Genomic DNA, 26464 nt, shown 5'->3' with positions numbered 1-26464 from the left:
TTTCAATTTTCTCATTTTCCAAATATTCATCAATAATAGGTAATTAACAACCATAGGCTTGATTAGCGCCTAGGATTTATTTTATTATGATTTTTACAATTTATTTGGTGTTCACAATATTTTGATATGAACACACTGACACGGTTGTAAATCAGTCCTAATGTAAAGCTAGCTATTTATATACAGTAGTTGCTACAGCTGACCAAAAGGACATGTAAATAAGTCAAGAAAAAATGTTCTTCAGAAATGACTTACTTTTTCTGTTAATATGCATAACAAGGTTTCATTATGTATTGCAAAACGTTTAATTAGGGCTAACTATTTTGTATATTGTGAAAAAAGGACATACTCTACCTAGTCTTATGGAAAACTGTTTGATGATGTCAAATCTAGCGTATCATGTGATTTCTATGATGAAAAGATAATAGTGACAGTGTTGCATACATGTTCTGGGATACCCGTTACATGAATAAAAAATTAATGTTTTAGATATTACATTTATAAAACCAATGATTTCACAGTTAGAAAAGACAGCAATGAAAAAGCAATACTCCTAAAATGAAATTTAAATGTCATGTTTGCTCTTTTATCAGAGATTCAATTTAGACGTTTTACAAACTATTTGCAATAATTATTTCATCTTCATTTTATTTACTTGGTTTTAGATTTGGCCTTCAGAGGGTGCATGTTTTAGCATTTTATCTGTAGACCTTTGTATGTGAATAAGGTGGTATGTAAAATGTCCCCAATTCTGAAATGACCCGAATAAATGTATTATTAAATGCATTGCTCATATTGTGCTTACCAAAAAGACACCTACAGTATGTTTGTAAGATTGTTAGTACTATAAATGCACAGCAGTGTTGTTTCTGGCAGCCCTTTTAATTTTGTCTTAGTGTTAGTTGGACTTTTGGATGAAAATATTTATTAGTCTTAGTCATATTTTAGTAACTTTAAAATGTGTTCGTCTACGTCTAGTTTTAGTCGACCAAAACTCAGAAAAATTTCAATGTTTTAGTCGACAATTACTCAAAATGTTTTTGTCTGTAAAATTCAGAAGTTTTCATCCACGAATAAGAGGTTTCCAACAATTTCGAATGAACATTGACAGACGAGCACATAATTGTAAAGTCTACAAGGACTTCACCATCTTTGTGATGATAACACACAGTTAGCTGGAAAGCAGTACATTGTTTTCAATTGATTAAACTTAACTGGAAACCATGAACTGTATGCAAAATGTTGTCCAGTTTAGGACTACACTCACCATACTAATGCTAACGTGAACGCTATGCTAACGCTACAAGTTACATTTAGTGTGTGATGATCACTCAGCAGACCTTTAAAGGCTAAAGTAACATGGCAAATCTAAACAAGATAAGAAAACAAAACTTACCAACCAGCACTTGACATGTGTTCCACAAAAGGCAAGTCTGGAGCATACTTACTCCTGAGTAAGCATGTGTGCGTTGGGTGTGGGGCGTAGACACTGCTACAATGTGTGATAGCAACACATACGATAAGACAATGTCAAACATTGTGAATTTATGATGGGAAATATGGCGAATTTTCATCTCATTCTCATCTTGTCAGACGAAAACTGGCATTCATCTCGTTATGTTTTAGTCTCCCAAGACACGTTTCTAGCTCGTCATTGTCACATCATCGTCATGAAAAAATGGTTCGCCGTTATCGTTATCGACATCGTTGGCGAAAACAACACTGATGTGCAGAGTACTTCTTGAATCCATCCATTCATTAGTTGTGCAGTAGTTCTAACAATGCAGAATTGCTCCTTTTTATTAGCAAACTGAATCATGTTTGGTGCATTCCACTGCTGGTTTCACTGTACTGGATGCATCACTGTTGTTGTTTACACCAAAAGTTTTTGAACTTCCAATAAAGTTTGGTTTTACAGTCACAAATTAATCTAATATTCCTGTTTCTATATAGATCCTACCAATTCAGCACCACATATCCTGGACAGCTTTGAACGCCGTGAGGTGATGGCGTCTCATCGAGTGGAGCTGCCATGCAAGGCCTCTGGTCACCCGGCACCCAAGTACCGCTGGCTGAAGGACAACCGCCCCCTAGAGCCCGACACACGATACCGACAAAGTGTGACAGGGATGCTCATAGAGAGAGCCCAACCCAGCGACACAGGAACATATGTCTGTGAAGTGTGGAACGGTTATGGCAGTGCTGAGGTGGTTGGGAGGCTTCTGGTGAAAGGTGAGTGATAAGCAATTGGAGTTACGTAATTTCCATGTTTATATCACTACCATGGATTTTTTAGCTCTTTTATTTGGTGGCCTCGCTGAAAACTAATACAGTAACTGCTGTTGTAAGGCAACACAAATGAAGCAGTATGCGAATCATCATATAATATTTGAAAAGTATCAGGGTACCTGGCAACTGAACTGCATATCCTACAAATAAAAAGTCAAAATTAAGTCGTCAAGTTGCCAAGGTGAAGAATTAAGAAAAAATAGGGCAAATAGCTCTAAATGGTCAAATCCAATTTTCCAATCATTTTGTGTGACTGTTCAGACTACCGTTTTCTAATAGCAGCCTGAAAACTGTTGATCCTGCGTAGAACAACAATAAGACTCATACCAATGATGCATTGACTAAAGTGACCAGCATGCTCAGATGGGGAAAATTATCTCACCAGTCTGTAGCAGAAACATGCTATACAAAAAGCATAGTATATTTAAAACGGAGGCCTGTGACTTTGCTATCCAAGGATTTATCTTAAAAATCTTTGAGTAATGGAAGTAGCTGGATCGTTGTACAGACATTGAGGAGTCTGTCCTCCATGTTTTCCTACTACTTCAGACCACCCCGCCTTTTCACCTGTGTCTAAGCAATAGAAATTGACGTCAACAACAGTCGCTTGAATTCTTGATTTGGAACTGAACTATTCAGACTGCAACCACTTTTCAAAAAATGTTGTCCATGTTGCATTATATTTCACATACAAAAGTGGCCTAGATCGGCTTCGAAAATGTCCGCTTCATTGCAATTTGGCCTGTTCAGACCATCAAGAAAGTCTCTCGAGTTGGATAAAGGCAAAATAAAAGTCTGACTTGGGCCAGTTAAGCCCACGGTGTCAACATAGCCTAAGTGCATCCGGAGGCTACCAGCACTACCAATGTTTAATCTATTTTAATCAAACCCATTAACCCTCTTAGAGCAGTTTGGTTGGTCAGACAGCTATCTAAACTTTACATAACAATCAGTCAGTTCAACCAAGACTATCTCTTCCGTTCTCTTTAATAATGACTGATGTACTAATGGATATACATTCTCTCTAATATTTTTCATGATAATAGTCAAATGCTTTGACTATCTTTGTACAGTGATCCCTCGCTACTTCGCACTTCAAACTTCATACCCTCAGTCCATCGCGGATTTTTTTTTCCAATTAGAAAAATAAATAAATAAATACAGATAAGCTGTCCCGAGCCAATCGCGTAGTCTGACTCTCCCTCCCTCCCTGCTGTTCTTTGTTCATGCAATGCACTGGAATTGCTTATTTAAGTTAACGATGATTGATAGACGTCTTCTGCTTGAGCTTGCCACAGATCCCTAGAAGCCTCTGCATCAATGCGCCGCATGCATCAATCATCGTTTAACTTGTCAAACAGTTGCTGTGGCAACTCATTGTGTGTAAGTGAGGAGATAGAGCGGAGATGAGTGGACTCACTCAATGAAGCATTTAATAGAGACAAGAATTTCTATTCTTTATTGTTGTTTGAAAATAATTTGGTGGGACCGTAACATGTTTTTCACAATCATAATTATAATCATATTATAATCATTATCATAATTGTTACATTTGAAGTGCTTAAAAACTATTTATTAAAATATACATATACATAAGTTTTTTTGTTTTTTTTAAAATTATTATTATACGTTTGGGTGAAAAAAAAGTATCTCATGTATTAAAAAAAAAAAAAAAAAATGTATTTCCAATGCTAAATCTGAATAAATACATTTTTAAATACAAAAACAATTATTTACTTTTTTTGGGGGTGGGGTGGCACTACTTCGTGGTTTTTCACTTATCTCGGCAGCAGGTTCTTTTCCCCATTTACCGCGAAAAACTGGGGATCACTGTATATTGTATTTGTGACTCAACAACAAATACTGTAGAGATGCAACTGTTAATTTACCAAAGATGTGTTTTTTCAGCATACATGCAGTTACGTAGTTGTCAGTATTGCTGAATTTGCTAACAGGAAATCAAATTAAGATATCTGATAACAGTGATTGTTTACTTTGTGACTTTTTAAATCAGTTTTTGCAGCACTTTGTTTATTTCCATTAATGCCCTATCTTCTGGGGTGTAGGGATACGTTGATCTGTATCGATATCTTGATTGGTTATGCAACAATCCAATTACATCGATCAAAACGCAAAATATCGATCAATATCTTTTAAGATATACCGTTTGGTCAAATAGAATGGCTTCCGTACAAATGTCTGAAATGTTTCAGCAACAAAATTGCTTTGTATTTTTTCCTTGTTTTTCTGTAATACTCTCTGTTACTGATTGAGTTAAATATTGACATGATATTGTATTAAATTGACCGAAAGCCTTAAATCGAACCGTGGCAAGCTTTCTTATACTGTATTGGTAAATCTTGTATAATTGTTCAAACAATCTATATGGTATTATCATGAAACTGACTATGCACACAAAATATTTTCTCTCCCCTACAGAGACCCTGAAAGTTGTAGTAAGCCCACGGAAGGTGAAGGGTAGTGTCGGCAGCCAGGTTTCACTCTCCTGTGGTGTAACTGGCTCTGATGAGTACCAATTGTCCTGGTACCGCAACGGTGAGCTCATTTACCCAAGTAACAGTGTCCGGATGACTGGCCAAAACAGGGAAAACCTAGTCATGGCCGGGATGGCCAAAAGCGATGGAGGTGCCTACCAGTGCTTTGCCAGACATGGCAAAATGTCTGCCCAAGACTTTGTCCAGGTTATATTGGAAGGTCAGAATCCACTCACCATGGCACATACACTGTACTTGTCATTTTACTAATGGGGTAGTAATAATACATCAGCAGTTTTGTTGCCTGGATGGGATAAGTTAACCCTACGCCATAAATGATGTCAACATGTTGTGAATTACTCCAAAATTGGAGGACGTTTGGGTTTCAAAATTCTTGAAAAATAACCCTTCACTTCTCTGATTATCTGCTACATATTCATCAATAACCGGTATTAAACTACCAAAGGCTTGATTAGCTCATTTAAGAGATCAAAGGTCTAGTGGCAGATGCTGGTCTTGCTGGTGTGTCTTGAAGGGGCTCAGTTGCACCCGCTGCTCGATCGGGACAGAAAGTGCAGACTGATAGGAGTCAGTCTTCAAACGCAAGCAGCTACAAACAAAAAAAAAAAAAACTGATGCTCAATTTTTCGCTGGTCGTTTTTAACAAAGAAGGTGTCGCTAGGATGATTAGGAAAGTCTCCAGTTAAATCAGAGCAACAGAACAAAAATTGAAAAACGCTACCACAGACGTTTCCACCACAATAAAGCTGATTTGCTCATTTCACTGTCAATCAAAAAGGGGTTCATCCTTTGACGGATCATCAAATCATCATGCATAAAGTGCGTAGTCCAGGCTTGCCGAGCCCCGCCTGCCCATAGACCCCCCAGAGACGCTGAGAGTCTGATGGGTGGGATGAACCCAGGCTTTAGCCAATGACTCGTCTCATTTCGCTGTAGTGGAACAATGTACTCTCAACTCTGGAGACTCAGCACAGTCAGTACTGTTTAAAAGACTGTGAAGCTGCGCAAATGACCGAAAAGCAAGCCGCATCGTAATCAGGGATAAGAAGCTAATACTGAACAAAAGTCGAGTGTGTTTTAGTGCATATTTAGGGGCCGTTTACATGGGTACGCTCCTAGAATATGACACATTTCATGTTTGCATTTACTGTACATGGTTTCATCTTGGTCCCATTTCCATTTGAACGATGTAGAAATTGTCGTATTCATACCAGGCCCTAGGGGGCAGTGCAGTTTTACAAGACGACAGCCAATGATGCACTTCCTTGACAACAACCTCCTCTGCGCGGAAGACAACAGATCCGCCCACTCGAAGCAATTACATCCACACATTTTTTTCTTTTGCTTCAAAAGGCACAAACGCGCATTCATAAAATAATTATAATTTAAATTGAAAATATTATAAAAACAGTAAATTACAGCTGACGTTCAGCCATGTTTGCTGTTTTGAATGTTTGACATGTGCGAGTGCTGACATCATCGGAGCGAGAGCGTTTCATTTATATGGTTGCGGAGCAGTCCCAGCAATCGAATCATTTTGCTTTAGCGGCCAGAATCAAAAGTATGCGTCTTCGCCTTACACTTTCCCCTGTACTGTGTAAAGGCGAGGCCATTGCGCAACACAATTGTTGCATTTTAGCGTTGCAGTGTCACTATATATACAGCCCTAAGTCAATGACATGTACACACAACAGTATACAGTTGATCCCTGATTTATTTTTGACACTTTAGGGCAGTGCTTCTCAATTATTTTCTGTTTTCCTAACCCTAACCCTAACCCACAAAAATCTGCTTTTACTTTGGAAAACAACAATTCACATTTTTGCCAATTTTCTGACATCTTACTGTCTAAACTAGCTTCTTAATAAGAATGCAACAACTAATCAATTAAATCGATTAATAAATGAGTTGCGAACGAATTTGATAATCGATACAGTTGAAGGAAATAGTTATCCATTTTGTCTTAGTTGCTAATGACAACATGCCAAAAACAAATTCAAAACAAATTATGAAGGGGATTGAAAGAAGTTACATTTATCCGATAAATCAGTTAATCATTTAATTAATCATCTGATTAATTGATTATGAAAATAATTGTTAGTTGCAGTCCTACTCGCTTGCTTTGTTCTTGTTGTTTTTCTTGCGGAGGACACTAGTTACATTAAATTTGGTAGGTACAGTATTTTCTAGGAATATAAAGACATCAATCTTTGGAGCCTGATTTTTATTTCTTTTTTTTTTTTTAATTTGTCTCGGAGCTGATTAATTGCGCTGATTAATTTATTTTTGTTTGTAGGTTCTAAGTTAGCAAGTGCGCGATCTTCGGGCTGATGAAATATTTAGGGAGCGAGCAGGGCTTTCATCGTTCATTTTAAACTTGTTTTATTGCATGATTTGAGTTTGTATTTGAAATACTTTTAAGTGCAGTCACAGAGTTGCATTGGACAGGGGTGCAAAACCGTACTCATGTTAGCTTTTTCTCAGAACTAGAAGCTAGCTTTTTAATTAGATGTTATCGCTGAACAAAAGGACAAACCTAAATTTGTAAATAAGCCAAGAGTAAATAAAATAATAATTGTCGTATTCTGATCATATTAGGGCTGTAGATATCGATTATTTTCGTAGGTGATTAATCGATGAACTAGTTAGTCCGAATACTCGAGTAATCGGATAAGGAACATAGAAAATACCTGAGCTGAACCTCACAGTATAAAAGATAAATAAATAAATGAGTATATAAGTACAACAAAAAAGAACAAGTGGCTAGCTTACATAGCAAAAGTCCGCTAGCTTAAATGCTATTAGATGCTAACGTTTTTTTACAATGCTCTTAACAAATGGATCTCATACATATTCCAAGAAAAAAATGGCGAAATACAGTATACCAACAAACTAAATTACGAATGCATTAAAAAAAAAAAAAGAGCCAAAAAAAAAATGTTGCTTATGTTGGTCTTAACAGGGAGCAGCCGGATTCACCCATGTGAAATGAGTTAAGTCATATTCACTTTCGCCACTAGGGGGCAGTTTATCCACGCAAATCAATAAAACTAAATGCAAACACTTTCAAAACAAACTATTACAACAACACTTTAATTAAATACTCGAAGAAGCAAAATTTAATGCGAAACTTTTTTGTAATGGAATTACTCGAGTTAATCGATTAATTGTTGCAGCACTAGATCTTATGCACAACAGGGTTGCATGCGGTCGAATGATCAAGAATTGAGCAAAGCTAACTATTTTACAAAAATTTGTAAAATCGAAGATGAGGCATACATTTGCTCTACCCTATCTATTGGAAAACGTGATGAGCAAGTGCAGCAGACAGTAATATATGATTTCCTGATTTCTTTGTCTTCTACGATGCAAAACAGTTTTTAAATGCTATGGTAACAGGGTTGTGTTCAAGTTGTGGGACAAAATTGCGTTTTGAGGGGTACGCCACAGTTATTTGGTATTTTTAAAAAACTTTCAAGCATTCTTTTCCATTAAATTTTCAAGATTTTGTCGCAGGACAAGTACATTAATTCAGAAAATACACATTTTAGTCTTTTGTATTTGCATTATTTTAGATTTGAAGGTTCGGATGTAAAATGACCTCACATTCTGGAATGACCCTTGTACTGAAAATACAACTACAACATGGATTTTAAAACAAAATTAAGGCATTCATTACATTTTACCACAATGTCTGCATATTTTCTCTCTCTGCTTTGTTACCTAGATGGTACACCAAAGATTCTGGCTTCATTTAGCGAGAAGGTCTACAACATCAACGAGTTTGTGTCATTATCTTGCACTGTGAAGGGCACACCAGAGCCCAGGGTCACTTGGACGCTAGATGACGAGCCAGTAATACGGAACAGCCGCCACCGCATCTCCTACTACACCAACACTGACGGCCATGTGGTCAGCCACCTCAACATTAGCCAAACCCAGGTCCCAGATGGAGGGGTGTATCGCTGCATCTGCAATAACTCGGCAGGGGCTGTTTCCTACCAGGCGCGAATAAACGTAAGAGGTGCTTGTCAGATCAACTCTTCCAACCCACCATCACATATACACATCAACATGTCTTGATTTATTCTGCAGAAATGCTTTTTTTTTTTTTTTAATTCAACAAGTATTCAATTCTATTTTGGTGGAATCTTATTTTTCCATCAGAGTAGAATAAGCGAGGCTTTGAGTAGTTGCATCTCCTATCATCAGTCACGACTGACAGTATTATCTTTTTGAATGCCCTGCACCCTCGCCAGCTCCTGCTGATAGGTTTATATTGGGACACCGTTAGGGTGATTTACTTTGCGCTAGTGTATGATGGTAAAGCTATCTGCTCTCTGCAGGGACACGGTTCACCGGATTGCTGTAGTCATGTAGCAGTAATATTAGCACATTCAAACTCCCTGTTCCTGATGCATGGACATTACTGATTCTCTATTGCAGAAGGTTGCTGTCTCCACAATGATTGCCGATTCTGTTCACTGATGCATGATTTAGGGCTAAATTGGGCAATCTTGAAGTGACGTAAAATGGATGCGAAATTCAGTCAAGCAATGGAGGTTTTTTTCTCCAAAGGTGCCATTGCGTAGAAAATATCTGTTTTTCACATCGTTACCTCCTTAATCGTGCTCAACTGCCAGGGTATGCCCAAGCTCCAAACATGCTAATGGTTTCCTGAAAATGTTTACAAACAAATGACAGTGAAAGCTCATGACAACATTAGTTTGTACTGTTAAGTTGTTTCAAATTCCAGTTAAAATTGAATCATTTAAAGGGAAACAACGCAATACTATCTTTTGTAAAGCATCTGTTATTTTCCCTATGATCAGAATGAATCAAGACATGTAATAGTTGTGTTGCATAAAAACACATTTAGCTAACATTTGCACAGTTCCCCCTGCCTCAAAATCATTTTAAGAGGGTTGTCTCTCCAATGTGTCCTTCAAGGGCCTGCCAGCATCAGACCAATGAAAAACCTCACTGCTATCGCTGGGCGGGATATGTACATTCACTGCCGAGTCATCGGCTACCCTTACTATTCCATAAAATGGTACAAGGACTCAAATTTGCTACCGTACAACCACCGCCAGCGAGCCTTCGAGAATAATGGCACCTTGAAGCTATTTGACGTGCAGAAGGATGTGGATGAAGGCGAATACACGTGCAATGTGCTCGTGCAGCCTCAGCTCTCCACACACCAGAGTGTCTATGTGACTGTGAAAGGTAAGGAATCCATCCGCTCTGGGTATCATTGTAAACCAGGGTCACACAACTCAGGAAATAACATTTATTGAATCAATTGAGCTCAAACTTCCAAGAAGAATACAGATATTTGATGGTAAAATTGGTGTTGTTCCAATGCCATTTGTTAGCCCCCGATACCAATTCCCATACACAGCTGTGCAGTACTGTATAGGTGCCAATACCATGCTGTTTGAAAGAAATCAAGAAATTAGATTTATTTTCTTCTTCAATTTGCATTAACTTACTTAACCATATTCTATTGATGATAAGTAAAACTGCTGATTGCGTGGCCTCACTCGATTATTTTGCCACTTATTTCAGATTAACTAAGGGTGCTTTCACACTAGCACTGTTTAGTTTATTTTAAATGGACCAGAGTTCTTTTTCTCAGATAGTCAGATAGTGAATGCATATCCTAACCAGTGGTGTTACCAGGATGCCAGGTGTGGGTAGGCATTAGTCTTACCTGGGGGGACAAAAAAAAACTACAATGCTCAAGTAGGTCAATCCAGCGTAGTGCTTCTGCACCTTAAAACATATTTTGTTTTCTCCTTGAGATAACTGTTGTTGTGATTTGGTCTAAACAAATAAAAGTTGATTTGATTTTATTTGACTTAGAACACATCCATAAGTGAACAGTATGGACATGCAGGTGACAATCTTTTTTTTAGGTAACCTATTGTGGTTCCTCGGTTTTATTATTATTATTATTATCATTATAGTTATTCTTTGTTCCGTAGCCCCTTTGAGCTCAATTTGACCCTCTTAGAATGCTTCAAAATGCACCAAAATTGGCAGGCAGGTCAAGACAGGTGCAATCTTTGATACTGTGTATAAACAAATTCAAAATACACTATGTAGCGCCCCCTAGCAGTCATTCTTTGTCCCGCCGATACTTTGAGCCCTACTTTGACCCCCTCAGAATGCTTCAAAACGTACCAAACTCAACAGCCAGGTGAACACTTTTGAAAACTTTGATAAAATGTAAAAAAAATAAATTAAAAAACGGAATATGCGTAAATGTGTCTAGCGCCCCCTAGGAACAAAACCAACATTTAACGGTGAAAGAGGAGGTAACAACGCAAAGGTTAAAACTTAGAACACATCCATAACTGAACAGTATGGACCTGCATGTGACAAACAAAGGTTAACGAACACAATAAGATGTGCAGGTAATAAGGCACAGGTTCGGTTAAAGGTACAGTGTCTAAACTACCGACGGTGTCTGCGAGTTGCGCTTTGGCACATGCACGATTCATTTGGAACCTGGACGCCGAGGGGTTAAAATCTCTCTGCTGGGAGGGGCTGCTCTGTGGGGACTGAGCTGACAGTGTGTACTGTAGGGCGCGAGAGAGTCGAAGGCAGTGTCCGCTGACATACACAGTACTATATGAATGGGAGACCATACACGGTGCCCAGACTGCTGTTAGTACTACATCCAGTTTTCTTCGGGTGGGCCGCCCTGGTAACGCCGCTGATCCGAACTTTAGTTTGGACCAAACAAACGAAATTTGGTCCGCTTAAAAGTCAGGGTTCTGGGACTGCTTTAAGCGCACCATGCTTCGCTTATGAACACAACCGGAGCAGGACGCGCTTTTGCTACTTTACGTACAGCGTCACAGTGTGGAGCTGCGATGCTCCAGGCTGTGACGCTACACGCAGTGCATTCTTGGAAGCGGAAGTACAGTGCGCCAGCTGTTCAAACTCAACAGTGGCGGGAGGACAGACGATTAACCATGGCCAAATGTTGGTGTGCTGTGCTAAGCAGTTGCATTTGATCGACAGAATCAGGTTCTAATGGTGGTTGTGTTTTGCTTGCTGTTCCGTAAAGCACCCTGTGAGAGTGTGGAAGCATGAGGCGGGATACTTTCACCTTCTATGTTCTGTTGTTGTTGGCGTCGCCTACGGCGGACAGTATCGTTGTGTAGCTCAAGTTCTAAAATAACGGATTAAAAACCTGATGAAGCTGCCAACTTCCTTGTCATTATTACAGTATTAAGGAAAGAAACCTCTGCATCACAGGCTCCATTTGTTTTTTCCCCTTTTTCCGGCAGGGATCGGGGGTAAAGTTCGGTTGGCCCAGTGTGAATGCTGAATCTTTTCAACAAGATATTTGCAAGTGTAGTTGCGAGTTAGCTCTCCAACCGGACCATGGTCCTCATGGTCTAATGTGAAAGTTCCCTTAGGCTACATACATTCAGAGTGCAGGCATATCTGATTCTAATTGGATTCCTCCTCATATCTGATTTTTAGGACCGTCTGTTCACACTTTTTTTTAGCAAGTGTCCAAATCAGATCTGGGCCAGTTCGGACTGGGCCACATTATCAACACACCTGACAGGTTGGTGTGGCAACGAAAGTATCCTCCAGCATAGAGTGACGTCACGGAAAGTCAAGTCCCATTTGACCTGTTCAGACTGAGAAGCATCTTTTCCAAATGTGATATGAAACTACCTTCCAAATGTGGTTTCAATCTATCTAAAAAAAAATCAAGATTTCTGGGCTTTCTGACTGTTCCGACTACAAAAGAGCCATCCAGTTTCAATCTGGATGGGCTATAAATCTGACTTATCCTGCCAGTCTGAACGAGGCCTAAGACTAGCGTCTCTGACGTCATGAAGGTTTACAACAAAACAAGCGGGTGGTAAAAATGCACTGAAATTAGGCACCAAAATGTTTGTTTTTCCTCACCCTGCTTACTAATTATTACTTCGGAAAAAGTAACCAATTGGCGTCACATTTTGGTACCCATACCTAGCAGCAGGAGGCATCTTCTTCTTTGAAATTTTCTTCAACTTCTATGGTTTTATGGTGAAGAAAAACAAAAATCTCAAAGTGTACATATGGCGTTGGCGCGTTATTTGTTAGTATTCACCGATGCCCGCATTATAGTGCCGGATCAGGGGCGCTTCAGATACTAAAATTGTATCGGTACAACACTAGTTAAAACACAATGCAAAGAGTAGTTCTCTAGAAAAAGACTGGGACAAAAAAAAGTTTAACAACCATTGACCCAACCAAGTACATATACTGTATAAGGAGAAAAAGTAGTGGCAAAGACAGGCAGAAACCACTTCTTCTTAGCAAACGAAAACTGGGACTTGTCTCGTTATGTATAAGTCTGTTTTTAGCTAGTTATCATCTCGTCATCGTCACGAAAAAAGTGTTCATTGACGAAATATTATCGTTATCGTCATCGTTGATGAAAACAACACTGGTGGAAATACAAATTAAATTAACAGAACACAAAATTATAATAAAATTAATGAAAATAAAGTACGCAGAGAAGAACAACAAAAGAAATGATCATAATTTTGAACATGCTTTTTTCTCAAGCCTCACAGAATTCTCGTATTTCCCACACTCTTTGTTGTCTTCCGTTATCGTAATGACAAGCACACAACCAACCACCAACGAAATGAGTGGGATTTCATTCTGTCATTGTTTCGGCAGTTCAAATGTCAAAAAGCAGGAAAAGTGGGGGAATGTGTTTCCCTGCATATTCTTGTATAGCACCATACCAATATTTGTTCGTTCTACAAATAAGACACTATTTTCGAATTTCATGATAATACGGAACAAAGCGTGTCCCTTGAAAGCTCAACGCAGGATGCATACATTTTGTTTCTGTTTTGGAGTATGGACGATTCCGTTTTTCAAGGTAATATACATACATTTTCAAGGGAACGTTTTGTCCATAGACTTCCTAACCTAAGTAATTAAGTCTATGATTTTGTCAAGCTAATTTTTAGCAGAATAAAAATCTACATACCGTAATATTTGGACTCTAAACCGCTGCTTGTATCCATCATTTTGTATCCTGTGGCTTATTTGGCTTATCTGGTGATTTATTTGGGTTAATAGGTAATAGTTTATATGACAGCGGTGTTATAACACTGCCATAAGACTGTCATAATTATGACATGACGCTATCCTGGGCATTAATGAATGCCTATGAAAGATGTCATTAAGTGTCATCCGGCAAATTTTGTCACTAACTCCATTTCTGTCCAGCTCGGATCTTTTGCATCCAATGAAAAGTGAGATTGATAATTTGCCGGATCACACAAAATGGCATCGTCATAAGCATTCATTAATGCTCATGGCAGTGTGATGTCATAATTACAATGGTCTTATGACAGTCTTATGGTTCCACCATCAAATAATTACAATAACTAGCAATTAATGAAACAGCTGGAACAGTAACTGAAGAAATAATTAATACAAAACATGAATTTTGATTGTTATTTACATCTGTAGCGCTGCAATGCATGCTAGGAGGCATGTTGGACGACAACAGTGTTGACAGCACGTGGCAGCAGAAGTTGACTGTGTCCCCAGAGGGAGCAGTGACGGCCAAATGAAGCTTCTTGAAACGATGAAGCTTTGCAGCCAATTGGTTCAAAGCTTCATGGTGGTTCATTTGGTCTTATGACAGTTTTATGATGCCTCTGTCAAATAAAGTGTCATTGGGTAATATCATTTGATGTAAATATCCCATAATATAGTGAGGACAGCTGCGGTTAAAGTCCAGTGTGGCTTATCTATGAACAAATGCTGTTTTCGTGTCAAATTTGGTGGGTAACTGCTTATAGACCCTACTCACCGACGTCACAGAATGACGTGTCGCTGTATCCGGCCGCCATATTGTCAGTCTCTGTTTAGCCCTATTCTCAATGGTTTCAATTAGTCGTTCAGTTTATAGAGCAATTCATGGAAGCCCCAGTGCTTTCAGACGCTGTAAACTCATTGGATGCGTTGCATAAAAGGCGTTATGTGGAAAAGCTTCAGTCTATCCATTCGCCAGATCCATATTTGATCCCTAAATCGATATTTTTCGACCACTCTAAGCAACATTACCCTGTCTGATTTCTAAAATGGCGACAATCAAAAAAAAAAAAAGTTGACTGCGATGGCCGACGCTTCAAGGATAGGTGGATATTGGACTATTTCTTCAATAAAACACGCAACAACTGTGTCTGCCTCATTTGCAAAGAGACAGTCGCTGTTTTCAAAGAGTTCGATGTGACGCGATAATAACAAGACACGCTGACATGTACGACAACATTACAGGGAAGATACGCAGCGAGAAATTATAGCAACATGAAGCTAGTTTAATTTCACAGCAGCAGTATTTCGCAAGAGCCCGAATGTCGAAAGAGAACGCCACAAAGACGAGACTGTTGAAATTATGAATTAAAAAAAAATAATAAAGCAAATGTGACACACAGAAGGGCTTGCTAACATTTGTTTAAATATATTGTTCTATGTAAATCAGCCAAGGTAGCCCCCCGCAATTTTTACCACACCAAATCTGGCCCCCTTTGCAAAAGGTTTGGACACACCTGTTTAACTGATGATCCGTAGACGAGGCCAGCTTCTTTCACTTGGTACCAGCTAAATATTATTCAAAATGTAATGATGGTGGAAGAAATAAGCATCTTGAATTTGAAACTGTATGCTGTCGCCGATTAGCCTCGCAATGATCTTAATTGTGGTTGTCAGCCCAAAACCCTCTAAATATATATTAAATGCATCTTACCAGATATAAAATGACTACTACATAATCCGTGGTAATCGTTTGGAGCCCAGTTTTCTCGTCGAATTGCAGCAGTCCATCTCACTTTCCTCTCCGGGTCTCTCCGAATACGGTAGAACTTCAAGACTCTCCGTCTATCTTCTCTGTTATTGCAACCAACCGCCACACACGCCTTCACCATTTTGATTTTTAATGTTAACGAGCAGAAAAACACGCCATAATAGGAGGAATTTACGTAGCGGTTATGCGTCAAAACGACGAGTAGACGGACAATATGGCGCGGCGGCATGGTTGTGACGTCATGTGAGTAGGGTCTATAGTCAGGTGCGCTTTATAGTCCAAAAATTACGTTTTTTTTTTGTTTTTTTTTAGTATTTAGTAAAATTTACTTTGTCACAGTGGCAGATAATTTCACTTTGCTTCTGCAGGGAACATATTGCTAAATTCATCCATAGACTTGATTCATCTATCATGATCAATTCCAATCTGATATGTCAAATGAATGCACAAATTTAGTCAGATCCACCAAGCCCACATTATCCGTCTGTATGCAGATACAGCAGTGTTATGCTATCCACCACATTTGACAGTTAGCTACCTATTTATGTTGGTAAAAACACACAAGATAAGTACGAGGATGTTCATGTCTGACAACCTATAAAAAGTCCCTTCACTGATAGCAACGGAGAATATCCATCAACCCAGCCAGTCTATCGCGGCTCATCTGAATATTCAGTGATGATGATAACCTCACACGGCCTTCTTTCTACGATGACATTGCATAATTTGAAATGCGGGATGGGCAACCCCCCTTTTCGCTCTCTCGCACTCTCACGCAGGTCTTGATGTGCTAACGAGCTTGCAAGAGTGGAATCCCACAGCAAAGACAACGCTACACCGCCATTCCCCCAGCTAATTTGCGTCTAGGCTGTTTAGCATTCCACCGCTGCAGAGAGGGAATCCCCAGGAGTCCATTATGCCCATTTTGTTGTGAATTAAATAAGTGTTGAAGTGCCGTTTATTCCAATGTTATTTGAAATCATTAATTTTCATCTGCTTCTCATGATGGTAACAGTGTCCCTAGGGAGCTAAAGAGAGTGAGAAAAAGTATTACACACAGAAAAAGAGAAAAAAATCACAGTTTGGTCACAGCGCGAAAAGTGTAATTTCCTTAAAATGTTTATTTCTTTGCACAGTTCCACCCACCATCCACCCGTTTGAGTTCCCTCGGTTTTCTATCGGACAACGAGTCTTCATCCCCTGTGTGGTTATGTCCGGTGACCAACCAGTTTTCATCACCTGGCAGAAGGATGGGCGGCCAATTCCGGCAAGCCTTGGCGTAACGATTGACAACATAGATTTCACCAGCTCTCTTCGCATCTCCAATCTCACTCTGATGCACAACGGCAACTACACATGCATCGCACGCAACCAGGCTGCGGCCGTGGAGCATCAGAGTCAGCTCATTGTCCGAGGTGAGCGGTACAAAACATTTGCTTGAAAGTAAAATCTTGATGACAGATGATGAATTGTATTAACAATTACTCTCATGTGTCCAACAGTCATTACAGAAAGTGCCATTATTTTGTGCAATGGCAAAACAACAAAACCCAGAAACATGCTAATATTTATTTTTGCGCACCTGCAATATACTACACATTCAGACTGGCTTTGTAAAATGAAGTTACCGTACTTTTCGGTCTATAAACCGCTACTTTCCCTCCTTATTTTAAAGCCTGCGGCTTATAGACCAGTGCGGCTTATTTGTTGATTTATTCGGGTTAATAGGTAACGCTTTTTTTGACAGCGGCGTCATAAGACTGCCATAAGACTGTCATAATTATGACATGACATTATCATGGACAATAATGACTGCTTATTACAGATGTCATTAACTGTCAACCGGCAAATTATGTCGCCAACTCCATTTATGTCCAGCTCGGATCTTTTACATCCATTCAAAAGTGAGATCATTTGCCGGATGACACAAAATCATGTCTGTCATAAGCATTCATTCATGCTCATGGCAGTGTCATGTCATTATTATGACGGTTCTATGACAGTCATATGGCACCACTGTCAAATAAAGTATTACCAAATTCCATAACTAGCAATTACTGAAACAACTAGAACTGAAGAAATAATTAAAAAAAAAAAAAAAAAAAAAAAAATCAATAATTAGCACAGAACATTAAATTTTGATAGCTATTTGCGTCTCTAGCGCTGCAGTGCATGCTACGAGGCATGTTGGACGACAACAGTTGGCAGCAGAGGTTGACTGTCTCCCCCAAGAGAACAGTGATGGCCAAATGAAGCTTCTTGAAGCAATGAAACTTTGCAGCCAATTGGTTCAAAGCTTTATGGTGGTTCATTTGGTCTTATGACAGTCTTATGATGCCGCTGTCAAATACAGTATAACTTAACTTAATAACTTTTGGTGTAAATATCCCATAATACAGTGAGGACAGCTGCGGCTTATAGTCCAGTGCGTCTTATGTATGAACAAATTACATTTTCATGTCAAATTTTGTGGGTGGCGGCTTATAGTCAGGTGCGCCATATAGTGCGAAAATTACGTTAAGTCACTGAAATTCACAGTAATTTAAAATTAGTTGTACATTGGCAACTTAATACTATTCAAAAAGAGTTAATGCAATGTCACTCAAAGAACAATAATTCATCTCAGCTTGTGATTCAAAATCACTTAGATTTTATATAAAAAGTAGTTAGCCAAATCTAACATGAATGTTTGCTTTGCAGTTCCTCCTAAATTTGTGGTTCAACCGAAAGACCAGGATGGCATCTATGGTAAAGCTGTAATTCTCAACTGCTCGGCTGAAGGCTATCCCGTTCCCACCATCCAATGGGAGTACTCCAAAGGTAAAAAGGCATGACCATTCTTCATCTACACTGTTAAAAAAAAAAAAAAAAAAAAGTTATAGAAACCACAGCTGCAAGTTCAGGGTGTAACCAGGGGTAAAAATAGGCCGGAACGGCCCAGAACACCATTCCGGTAAACGATTTGGGGCCGGAACGGGGCGGCATGGTGCTTTGATCCCGAAAATATGACACCAATTGTGAAAACCCCATGTTAAAAGAAAACCCTGCCAGTCTGCACACACGTATCTCCAAGAAGAACAATCTACTAAGGTCAGATTTACATAGACAAGTGTTAAAAACAAGCCTAATAAAGTGCTTGTGTCGCTTGTGTCGGTAAGAAAAAAGAAAAAAAAAAAAAAAAAAAGTGGAATCTCTTCCGTTGGCTGACATACTGTCAAGTGATCAGCATGGATAGTTAGCTCTGATTGGTTCAAATGCACATGTTATTTTGGAACAAAAAATAGGGAGGCTTGCTGTATTAATGCGATTAAAAAAAAAAAGGCAATGCAACGGAAAATTGATCAGCTCTTTAAGAGAAAGAAAAGAGTTGAGGAGGTTTATTATGTTTTATTTTATTTGCTCTGACCGGAAGGTTCAGAATATCTTCCATGTTAATGTGCACTTTGGACTTATTTTTGTTCATATATGTAAGGCTACTTATTTATTTCCCGATAATTAAAAAGAAAAAAGTCAATGTTTGGTTTATCTTCAAAATATATTCCATTTCATTGGGCATAATGTAAGTCATTTGTTCTTATTTTTTCATAATGTATGTTACTTACTGTATATCTTAATTATTTTTTTTAAGAAAGTCAATATTTACATTATCTTCAATTTAAATGTACATCCTATGTTCTTGAATAGTTAAAGTTGAGGTTTTGCATTTAGATCTAAGGAAATGAGGGAAAATAAAAATAAAACAAAAAGAAAAAAAGAAAATAAAAAAAAAATCGGAATAGGATCACTTCAGCCTAGCCATAGTCCAAGTCTGCGACAGCTATGCATAACTTGTTCAGAGAAAATAAAATCTTTAGAAGTGTTTTTTATAGTACCAAAATCTATTTTTATTAAGGTGTGTATAGTTTCATGTTGCAAAAAATCTGAGGTGTTCTTCTACTTGTGTGTTTGATCCCTTGAATTGTGTGTAGTGTTTTGAGAGAATTGAGCCCTATTTTTAAAATTGTGTCTAAACAATTGAAAAAAATCTAACAGGATTGGTTTGTTGTGTTTTTATATGTCAAGAATAAATAAGCGAATATATTTTAAATCCCCTAGGTGCCGGGGTTCCTCAATTCAAACCCATTGCTCTCAACTCTGGCTTCCGCATTGAGGTGCTGGTCAATGGTTCTTTGCTCATCAAGCATGTGCTGGAAGAAGACAGTGGATTCTACCTTTGTCGGGTCAGCAATGATGTTGGGGCTGACGTCAGCAAGTCCATGTATCTCAATGTCAAAAGTAAGTCTTTATGAATAACCAAACATTCAAGTCATTGTTCTCTTTTACTAGTACAGGGTATGAGTGTCATTAAAAAGCATGAAAAGTCATTAAATGGATAAGATCAAAATTCAGGCCTTAACAAGCATTAAATTAAATGTTCGAGGCATTAAAATTATGTATAGCCTTACTTGACGGTTAAAAAATATCTCATTTTACATAATTTATTAGAGGTGTCTGATGTTATCGGGTAGCCGATGATATCGGCCGATAAAAGCATTGTAAAATGATATCCGATAAATTTGACATTAGTTTTTCAATATCGGTTTTAGGCCAATTTGCGCGTAGCCTTCAATGTGATGTAGTAGCCTTTTCCCTTTTTACGAGGGCTGGTCACAGCTTAGCACATCAGTTATGCTTACTGACCAATAGATGTCTCCAAACTAAGATGCTTGCGATTTGTTACAGTGGTATGAAAAAGTATCTGAACTTTTTGTAATTTCTCACATTACTGCATAAAATCACCGTCAAACGTGATCTGATCTTCACACAGAAGAAAAACGGTGTCTGCTTTAACGAAGACCACCCAAACATTTATAGGTTTTCATATTTCAATGAGAATAGTGTCCAAACAATTACAGAAGGGGGAAAAGGGAACCATCACATTTAATATTTTGTGCCCCCCATCCCTTTGGCAGCAATAACTTTAACCAGACGCCTTCTGTAGCTGCAGATCAGTCTGGGACATCGATCAGGACTAATCTTGGCCATTCTTCTCTACAAAACTCCTGGAGTTCATTCAGTCAGAGTTCAGCTAGGACTTTGAATTGGCCACTACAGAACGTGTATTTTGTTCTTCTGAAACCATTTTGACGTTGATTTACTTCTGTGTTTTGGATCACTGTCTTATTGCAGCATCCATCGTCATTTTAGCTTCAACTGTCTGATAGACGGCCACAGGTTTTCCTGCAAAACATCCTGATAAACGTTTGAAATCACTGTTCCATTAATGATTGCAAGTTGCCCAGGCCCTGAGGTAGCAAAATAGCCCCAAATAATGATGCTTCCTCAACTATGCTTCACGGTGGGGATGAGATGTTGATGCTGGTGAGCTGTTCCATTTTTCCTCCACACATGATGTTGTGTGTTACTCCCAAACAATTCAACTTTGGTTTTATCAGTCCACAAAATATTTTGCCAAAACTTCTGTGGAGTGTCCAAGTGCCTTTTTGCGGACATTAAACGGGCAACAATGTTTTTTTTTTTTTTTTAGATAGCAGTGGCTTCCTCCGTGGAGTCCTCCCATGAACACCGTTCTTGGTCATAGTTTTACATATAGTTGATTTGTGCACAGAGATACTGGACTGTGCCAGTGATTTCTGTAAGTCTTTAGCAGACACTCTAGGGTTATTTTTGACCTCTCTGAGTATTCTGCGCTGAACTCTTGGCGTCATCTTTGGTGGACGGCCACTCTTGGGAGAGAAGCAACAGTGCCAAATTATCTCCATTTGCAGAGCACTTCTCTGACTCTCAATTGATGAACATCCAGACTTTTAGACATGGTTTTGTATCCTTTCCCAGCTTTATACAAATCAACAATCCTTGATCGCAGGTCTTCAGACAGCTCTTTAGACCGAGTCATGATGCACATCAGACAATGCTTCTCATCAAGACATTTCTTACAAGTTGTGCGTTTTATAGTGGGCAGGGCATCTTTAAACCACTCATCAGTGATTGGGCACACACCTGACTTAAATTGTTTGGTAAAAAATGGTTTCAATTGCTCTTTACGTCTCCTTAGGCAGAGGGTTCACATACTTATTTTCCCCCTTCTGTCTTAGTTTGCATGCTATCCTCATTAAAATATGAAAACCTATAAATGTTTGGGTGGCTTTAGTTAAAGCAGACACTGTATTTTCATCTGTGTGATTTTGACAAAGATCAGATCACATTTGATTATTATTTTATGCAGAAATTGTAAATTGCATTGTGAGAAATTCCAAAAGGTTCAGATACTTTTTCATGCCACTGTATGTGAGCAGACTATTTGCACTCATGGTGCAAAAATTAAATAAACAATAAATGATTGAAAAATAACGAATTATAAAGTCATTACATACTTTATTCACTGTTCTGAAGCTTTGTGCCTTTGTTGTTATTTTGAACCAAAAGCTCTGTGTAAGGCATATGTGATATGGCAGTGCCTTATTGGCACGTTGCACTTGCAATTGATCCACAAAACTGATGTTTGCACGATTTTGATTTGAACAGTATACTAGCACTTTTTCTCTTTTTTTTCCACAGACTGTTTACTGGAAAACCTTGAAGTTGTTACATTTATCATTGTTAAAGTATCCATTGGGGCATCGCAATACAATTAGTCATAATATGTTAACTCCATGACCGCATATATCAGTATCAGTTTGGTATTGGATTTTTGGATTTGGACAATATCGATTATCGGTTAAAATGTAATTATCGGACAATCCTCCTTGTGTGTGTCTTTGTGTGAGACAAATCAACAGTATTTTTTTAAAGAACTCATCATACTGAGCTGCGGACTTAATCAAAATTTGAGAAAGTTATTAATAACTTTAAAGTTGGGAGAGTAAAGTCTTTTTTTTTTAAGACTGTCAGGCCTTGCTGTCAATGAATCGCACGAAGAAACGGGTACAGAAACACATTTCATAGAGAAAATACAGCATTTATCTACTACAAGGACAAGGATTTAGCTCCCCTCCATTAAGCCCTGAATTTTGCATGCTGCCAAGGTCTGGCATGTAGAAAATATAAGCGATGAAGTAAAAAGTAGGGTTGGTTATGCCTGTCCTGACGTTTTATGTTACTGTATATACAATGTAGTACTGTATCTGAGGTTGTAGGGTTTTTTGTCTTATTATTAACGTTTAAAAGGCATCTTCATGAGCTAATTGAAAATCAATCTACTAACGGACAATGACTGATACCCCCCATGTCACATCACAATTATAAGTCGCACAATTACAAAACACAAATAGGCTAAATACTACTGTATTTGATAATTTGTATTTTTTTGTACTACAATGTTAATGGTTCATACAAATATTATGAAATCAATGACATTTATTAATCCACAGTTAAAAAACATATTTTTTGTAATATGCTGCGAGTCTGATTGATTGAAGTTAAGTGACAAGGCTGTTGATTTACAGTATTTGTGTACGTGTGAATGTGTGATTCTAAACCAGTCCACCGAGGCTTGGCGCTCATTTCCATCAACCACAACTAGATGAAGCTGATGCCCCTGTGGCTCTTATCAAGCCGCAACAGAGTATTCCCTGCTGAGCTCCTCTCTCTTTCTTCCAGCCTCAAACAAACAACAACAACAAGCTGGCATGGCATTTTTTGTCATGACCCATCTTAAGACGCACACAGTCATTATTTATTCATGCCAGTATCATTTACAGTAAATTTACATGTACAATGAATCTTTTAAACCTTTTTTTGCCTCTGAATTGCAATATCCTTTTTTTTTTTCCTTTTTTTTTTTAAACCTGTGCTGTTCAGCTGTTTGACACGGAGCATGGAAGTCTATGTGTCCGATTGGTCTGAACAGTTTTAATGCTTCACATTCAGAGTATGACATACTCCCATTGTGATCATTCAACATACCTCGTTTATTATGACAAAGCAGCGAACAGGATGGGATTATGGGGGAACAGAAGAAAAGAAAAGAAACACGAAAGAAAGAAAACAAACAAGAAATACATTGTACGCCTACACTAACTATGAATATGTTGGTGCTATCGTCAGCTAGATGTATTTCCGGTTGATACCGTGTGGGGGCCTGTTGACCAGGGAAAGAAGGGTTGGGGGGTGGGGGACTCTATAGAATAAGTGATTGGGAGGGGTGGAGTGTACACAAATCACCAATGTGATCTAGAAACCAGTAATCATGTGAATCCCTTGTGAGTGTAAGCCCCTTGGCAACCGACCCTACGCCGCCCCATCACGCGACAGCAACTAAATGCTTAAATCCCTGAATTCTTTATAGATATGGACGTAAAACAGTATTGATTCTTGATAAAAGCAACAACAAAAAAACAGGCAGTTAGCATTTATTTTACATAAATATGTCGAATGTGATGCTAGTCTGTCAGCTAATGTGGCGGCCCCCTTAGTACAACAAAGAGCTTTTTGCGTTGAAAATTCTTGTGAATAAATGCTTAAATCCCTGAATTCTTTATAGATATGGACGTAAAACAGTCTCGATTCTTGGTTAAAAGCAAAAAAAAAAAAAAAGGGTAGTTACCAGATATTTTACGTAAATATTGCGAACTATGACCCCAATGGTAAAGCTACTAATTTCTCCCATTGATTTATTCACAATGTTTCAAAATGCATCCATTATACGAAAAATATAATAATTACCTTGAATCCTCGAACAAATCACTCCTGAGACAATCCTTCCTGTTTGTATGCGGCACAGCTTTCGTACTTCCTCAACCTAAATACGGCATTAGATGACTGTGTGCATGTTTGAGAATAACTCCTCTTGATGTGGGCTGGCCCCCTACTTGAAGGCGAGGCGCAGTGTATGACGAATATGACTTGTCAATATCATTATGAAGTCTATGAGCCCAGTAAGGAAATAATTTTATTTTGTTACATTCCACCACTGCCTCTATCCCAGTTTTTATTTAGCACTGATTCACCACAGAAAACCGGTGATATTATCCTTTAAATGGGAAATATGTTTCCTCCACTAGAGGTCACTCATGCTCTTTGGACGAATAATGCTTCATTTCTGTAGATTTTACTCACTCGCCGGAATTCGATTTTTTTTTTTTTTTTTTTTTTTGTATTTCTCTGGTTTAATGTAGTTATGTAATAGGTTACTGTACAGTATATTAATAACAGTTTATATAGATAACTGTGCTGAGAAAGAAATACCATTGTTAAAAAAAATTTAAAAATCAAAGATAGTAAGCAATTTCTCACAATGTTACTTATTACTTGAGTATTGTTTTCACCAAATACTTTTTACTTGTGCTCGAGTACATTTTTATGAATGACTACTTTTACTTGAGTAATATTATTTTAAAGTAACGCTACTCTTGAGTAAAATTTTTGGCTGCTTTACCCATCTCTGCAAATTTGCCAATAAAAGGTAATAGACTAATAAACTAGGGGCTTAATTATTAATATACTGTATATATATACAGTATATATATATATATATATATATATATATATATATTTTATTTTATTTTATTTTTTTTTAACATTACTTGGCATAATCACAGTAATCACTGTCAAGTAAAATTTAAATTTTTTTTTTTTTTAACATTACTTGGCATAATCACAGTAATCACTGTCAAGTAAAATTTATTTAAAAAGTAAAAATAAGTAAAAGAAAGAAAGAAAGAAAGAAAGAAAGAAAGAAAGAAAGAAAGAAAGAAAGAAAGAAAGAAAAAGTTCACGCTAGGATATGAATGTGCTCGATTATGATGTCAAAATTTATGTGATTCACAAATTTTTCCTTCTACCATAATATGTAATGGTGACTTGTATCTGCATGTTTGGGACACGTTCCACAAATGATAAGCATAATATTTCAAATATTACTAATTAAAACAACTGGGTGTGGCACGGGGGAGCAGTGGTTAGCACGTCTGCCTCATAGTTCTGAGATCACGGTCACACGCATTAACGCAAATGTTAAACCTTTGCTAAAGTTTGCAAAAGTAGGGAAAAGAAGGCGCCTTTGGAAAGATAATTTGTAAAGTGGATAAAAGCTCAGTAAGGAGACAGAAGAAGAAAAAAAATAATCCATTTCTGTGTTGCTCATATCATTTTATTTTATTGGAATCATCCACAACACCTAAAAGGCTGATCGGTGAAAATATTGCCTGACATTAAATCAATCCATAACATGAAAAAAATGTTGGCAAACACTACCTTAAAGTCATCTTTGTTGCTTAATTGAGACACTTTTCAGCTAGTGGTCCTCACTGTGTGTTACTATAACAGTCTGCAATATTGGCGCTGTTATAGCCTGCACATGCTGTTTTTATGTTGTTTATCCAGGACAGCCGACACCATTTGAGCAGCTACTTAAGAGGCTTAGGAGGCCAATTAGGGAGGCACACAAGCTGACGCATGCTAAAGCACTCACGCGACGGATAGTATGATCTTCGCTTTGTATTATTGGCTATGCAAGTGTGGCTTTTGTCTTCAGAACACAAACAGTGAAGATAGCATATTTTAATGATATTCATTGAGATGTACAGAAAAATTGGGTGAAGGTCATGAGACACAGGTGAACAAACAAGGCACTCATAGAGAGGCTTACATTTTTGCACAGAGGGTTGTAAATATGAATAACAAAACCATAACGTAAAGGTATACAGAAACACTGAAGCCATCATGAGAGAATAATGGGCCAGCAGTTGATGCAGTGGTTTAGAAAGGGTCCACTTTTCTCCTCCTAGTAAATGAATTGCAGCTATTGTAATATCCTAGCTTGGCACTTTCATTGTTATGAGTGCTTGTTCTTAGGCTAATGTCTCATCATAAT

General features: G+C 38.1%; 1 protein-coding gene across 4 annotated transcripts in view; it reads left to right on the top strand.

Annotated features, from left to right (window-relative positions):
• Window positions 1-26464, top strand: part of dscama (Down syndrome cell adhesion molecule a) — a 200470-nt gene that overhangs the window by 124279 nt on the left and 49727 nt on the right. For 3 of the 4 annotated variants that reach the window (XM_057820053.1, XM_057820055.1, XM_057820054.1), the window contains exons 5-11: window positions 1954-2232; window positions 4729-5004; window positions 8533-8829; window positions 9756-10031; window positions 16788-17066; window positions 18352-18471; window positions 19747-19926. In XM_057820053.1, the coding sequence (XP_057676036.1) occupies window positions 1954-2232; window positions 4729-5004; window positions 8533-8829; window positions 9756-10031; window positions 16788-17066; window positions 18352-18471; window positions 19747-19926 (1707 nt within the window). Of the gene's footprint in view, window positions 1-1953; window positions 2233-4728; window positions 5005-8532; window positions 8830-9755; window positions 10032-16787; window positions 17067-18351; window positions 18472-19746; window positions 19927-26464 lie in introns of those variants that run through there. The other variant, XM_057820056.1, reaches the window with a different exon arrangement.

This window comes from Corythoichthys intestinalis, chromosome 18 (genome assembly GCF_030265065.1).
Source record: "Corythoichthys intestinalis isolate RoL2023-P3 chromosome 18, ASM3026506v1, whole genome shotgun sequence".
Lineage (NCBI taxonomy): Eukaryota > Metazoa > Chordata > Actinopteri > Syngnathiformes > Syngnathidae > Corythoichthys > Corythoichthys intestinalis.
This window is presented reverse-complemented; position numbering and strand designations above follow the sequence as displayed.